Here is a 5,066-nt window from a genome sequence, read left to right as displayed (position 1 = left end):
CTACCTTCCTCCGCGCTAAACTACCAAAGCATCTCCCGGGGATCGAACCCACGCCAGAGAGGTAACTGGATTAGAAGTCATCGACTCTAACCCCTCGACCACGGAGGCGGTTTAAGTAAATGTAGTAAAACATAGTTGATACAAATATAGAAGACACCTACATGTAACGTATGTTCTCCTAAAAAGATAAAAAAATTCACAGACTTTGAAAGATAGAGAAGAATTCATATTTTAACCCTAGCAAGCTGGCGGCACCTGATACTACACAGCGATCAAAGCAGACCAAGATCAGCTAGCATATCCGTGTCTACTGAACATGACCTGCACTGTTTGCTATTCAGTCAATACATATTTTTTAAAACAATCCGTTTTGAAAGGTGTTGTTAACAAACAGTCGTAACTAAAGTAATAAAACATGTAGGAATATTGACAGAAGTCTTAAACAATATGAACACTTCTGGAATATTTATTGACAAATATTAAACGTTTATATACTAGTAAGTAAATTTTACACTTTAATACAGTCTACAACAGAATGAAGAATTCTGAAAAAGAAGATGGCTAACATATTGTATTTCGGGCCTCATTTGATTAGGAGAGTCTTGATATCTAAAATTGAAGACGGTGTATCATTTTCAAGGATAGTGGAATCTAGATTTAAGCCTCAAATTTGACTGGGCCGAGTCCAATAACAAAGTCAAAGCAAGACTAGTGAATTATATACAATTAGCGTGATTAATTTATGACCACTGCGTTCACACTGCTGATATTGTATATACTTTTTGTGTATACCTTTTATGATTTAAATATGGAATGGTCAGTAATCGAAATGTTTTCTAGACAAAACGGACATAAGGTTTCAACCTATGCAACCTAGCCTTGAACTACTGACGTTAATTTTAAGCCAATCATTATCACTGCTTGCACTCGTAAGGGTGAAATTCTAAAAGGTTTCATAAAAAGCGACTCCACTAAAGTTGCTAATGTTTTTTGGACACGAAAGGACTTGAACAATTTTATCGGGATTTTTGTATGTACTGTTTGATGTAGTCTGGACAAACAATTTTAGAACTGTCAAATCATAGTTCATGTTTCGAGAGACAAAAAATTTTTCTGCATTTTGTTTTTTCGTATACTTCATCTTTCAAAAATAATACTTTTATTATGCAAAATGACACTGAAAAGAGAACGTTTCGAAAAACGCTGTTAACTCAAATTGGGCTAGGTATCACGATTACAATCGATTTTCAGTTTAATTCTTAGTATATTTCTTTCATATCCTATTCATGTTTTCCCCTGTTAGTTTCCCATCTATGATCTATGTTTTAGGGTTTTGGATGTCAGTTTGATTGAGCCAGGTGTCCTTTGATATATTGAGATTAGAAGTATTTTACATACAATTACTTTAATTTCTAAAATTGTACATACAACTACTTTAATTTCTAAAAATGAAAAGTTAATAAGTTAAATTAAATTATAAGTTCTGTGAAGACAAACATAACAATTAAATAAACATGTCGTGTTGATTCACAACAGTAAAAACCCTGTAAACGTTACTAAACGATAATCTTCAGAACTAAAAAGTTCGGCGTCATAGTCATAAGTTGTCTCAAGCCAAACTGATTGACTAGCCGTGAGATCTATCACAGCACTATTTGTTGCCATTGATTGTGTAAATACCAAGGAGTCTGGATCAGAGTGTACCACGGCATCGACAATGTTTACTCCATCATTAAGCGTACATTTGTCTTCTTATGATCACATTCAATTGTATATGTTATATAATATATCCCAGAAACTGGAGCCGTAAATATACCAGTAAATGTATTATAGCCATTTCCATGATTAGTAATTATTCTATTAAATTTAATTGTTGTCCATGGGTTTAATCCTCCAAGCGGGTGATCTAAATATGCCGTAAATGCTACAAATCTCGTAGAACTTGGTCTTATTTTTTGACTAATCAACGATTTCCCCCCGTCTTTGTTCTCAACAATTTTTGATTTAATTTGCAAATCATCGACATCACGAGAAGGTATTTTACTTTCAATGTTGGTTACATAATTCTGCTCGGTTGTGTTATCTTCTCCGTTTTCCTCATTATATATCCTACGAAAACGTTCATTCTCCTCTTCAATTATACCGAGCTTATGTTTTAATTCTCTGATATCGTTAGATTGTTTAGTAATAATTGATACCATATCGTCCATTTTTATACTTTGCTGTTTCATTTCTTTACTCAAATCAGCAACATGCTTCGCTAAAGATCTGCAGTCATTTTCCTCTGTTTCCATGAACGATGAAACAATCTCACGTATAAGCACTTTATTCAAAACATCACCTTTCGAATCAGGAAATGTCGACGCCGGGTGGATCAAGAGTACAATCATGAATACAAATGCAAACATTTTCCTCATTCGAACAAGACACTTTTTAAAAGACTAATTACAACAGAGTGAATAAATATGTGTCCGTTACAAAATCTAATCTTATCCAAATGTTACCAACTTATAACGTTTGATAATTTGAATTTTAATCATAGATTACAGAAATTATATCGGTGAATGCGCAGTTTATCTTTATATTTACAATGATAATTGACAATTTAATCAGCATATCAGAAAAAAATTGGCTTATACATGTCAAATGCACAAACTATAACATTATTTAATGATCTTTTCGAAAAATACAATATACATGTATATCTAATGTTTTAGTAGCTCTTCAGAATAAATGAAATTGTAACAAGTTTGATATGGAGATGGCTTCCATTTCATTCTTTAAAAGGAATAAAATGCACAATACATTCACACACTTATGCAATGAATTATTTAAGAAAAGACTTTTAAAATATTTTGGGTATTGTAGTTTCCATGCAAGATTTTCCCTTTAAAGCCTTTGTTTGACTCACATGACCTACATATACATAAGACGGAAACTTTTTAAATAATATTTGTAGAGGGCAACCGAAGGATTTCTGTAAAATTTCGTCTAAGCTCACTTTGCAGGCAAGAAATGTTATTAATAAATAATATTGTGGAAAGAATTAAGACTGTCAACTGACGACTTCCTAATACTATCGGTACAATGAATAAACAACACACTCTACAGATGAAGGCTTCATTTGAACATATTCTTATTGAAACGCCCTAACATTACCATAAGCTAGTTTGAAAGTAAAAGCTAGACTCATTATATGAATATTATCATTGCTAAGTAACGACTAATGTATCTATGGAAGCGTCCTGGTGCCAAATCATAATGATCTCTGAAAAATATATAATCTAATTAGGAGTTTATAACTCCTTTATAGGAGATACCAAAGTCTTATTAGGAGTTTAAAACTCCTTTAAACGTAGGAGATAAAAAGATCATAATCAGGAGTTTTAAACTCCTACGTAGAACTTTGAAAACTACTACGTTGGAGTAAAAAAAATTTAATTTGGAGTTGTAAACTCCTTCGTAGGACTTTTAACAAAACCTAATTAGGAGTTTAAAACTCCTACATAGGACTTAATAACTCCTACGTAGGGGTTTAAAAGTTCTACGTAGAAGTTTAAAACTCAAAATTAGGCTTTTTTATCCCCTATATCCCCTACGTACAGTTAAAAAGTCCCTACATAGGAGCTTTTAAACTCCTAATTACCTTTTTATCTCCTGTGTGGGGGATTTTAAACTTCTTAATTAGGCTTTTGTATAGCCTACATAGGAGTAATAAACTCCAAATTTGGCTATATAATTTTTTATTAAACACTATGACTTGGCATCAGGACGCTTGTATCAGCTTGTCCCACTCTACAGAACTTGTGCTATACTCGTCCATTATGAATTTTTTTCTGAAACCTTAATGCTGAAAAGCAAATACAAAAAGAATAGAAAAGAAAAAAGAAGAAATAAGAAGCATATAGTTTTGAATTTTCTAGTCAAGCGGACATAAAGATGCAGATTATCATGTCTCTGTATATAACTAATCAATGTACTGAAGATTGTCTTACTTTTAAAGATTTCAACTTATATCGAATATTGGACAATACATATGCTGTATTTCTGAATATACTTAAAGAATTAAAGCAAGCAGTGTTAAGTGGGCTACAAAAGTTCAATGAATTTCTATAGACAAAAGAAAGATAAATGTTTGCCTGACATAGCAAATTTTAATATTTTAAGCTCTGTTCGATTGTCACTGTTACTTTTTTGAAAAGAAGAATTTTTACATACAAATGCTATAATTAAAAAAAAGAGAAAAGTTATTTTGTCTTTTTATTGTAACTTTTTTTTCTTAACATAATAATGAATGAACGTGTCGGTTTGAAGCACACCAGTAGAAATAATGTCAATGTTACGTAACGATAACCCTCCCTACTGAAAATTTCGGCGTCATGGTCAAAAATTATTCTATTACATATGAATGTCTTCCCTGAAATCAGTCCAGTTACTGGATGATCAAATATGCTGCAAATGCAACAGATCCCGTAGAACGCGTTCTAATTCTTTGACTGATCGGAAATTTCCGTCCGTTCCTGTTCTCAACAATTCCACCCTTGTTCTCAACACTTCTTGAAAACATCGGAATCACGTAGAGGCATATTATTTTAATGTTGGCTAGACTTTTATTCCGCTCGGTTGTGTTATCTACTTCGTTTTCATCATTAAATAACCAACGTAAACGTTCATTCTCCTCTTCAATTATATTGAGCTTATGTTTAAGTCCTCTGATATAGCAATAATTGATACCATATCGTCCATTTTTATACTTTGCTGGATTACGAGGGAAGAAGTGTTGCATTTTTCAATACAGAGAGGTATTAAGTATATACCTTAAGCAGTGGACCCCAAGGTGATGCTACATGGCAAGAAGCTGTTGTTTAAAGATACTAAGGATAGAAATGAGGTTGGTAATTGACGACCGGCGACTCCCTAATACAAAATATCTGTATAAACTAATTAACAACATACTCCACCGTTGGGGCTAAATTAAATTTTTTTATTAAACCCCCAAAATTAACATTAGCCAGTTTTTAAAATTTTTATTTTTATGTTATGAAAAAAAGGGTTTCAAAAAAAAA

At 32.4% G+C, this 5,066-nt stretch overlaps 1 protein-coding gene across 1 annotated transcript; it reads right to left on the bottom strand.

The window, feature by feature from the left end:
- Positions 1 to 1,721: 1,721 nt before the first annotated feature.
- LOC132753552 (uncharacterized) lies at positions 1,722 to 2,408 on the bottom strand. Its single transcript, XM_060744030.1, has one exon. The coding sequence runs from the start codon at positions 2,406 to 2,408 to the stop codon at positions 1,722 to 1,724; it is 687 nt and encodes a 228-aa protein (XP_060600013.1).
- Positions 2,409 to 5,066: the final 2,658 nt, after the last annotated feature.

This window comes from Ruditapes philippinarum, unplaced genomic scaffold (assembly GCF_026571515.1).
Source record: "Ruditapes philippinarum isolate M1 unplaced genomic scaffold, ASM2657151v2 ctg11657_1_1_1_1, whole genome shotgun sequence".
NCBI classification, from domain to species: domain Eukaryota; kingdom Metazoa; phylum Mollusca; class Bivalvia; order Venerida; family Veneridae; genus Ruditapes; species Ruditapes philippinarum.
This window is presented reverse-complemented; position numbering and strand designations above follow the sequence as displayed.

What these genes read in the sequence shown, in the direction of transcription:
- LOC132753552 (XM_060744030.1), bottom strand. Translation starts at nt 2,408, where the DNA reads ATGTTTGCATTTGTATTCATGATTGTACTCTTGATCCACCCGGCGTCG.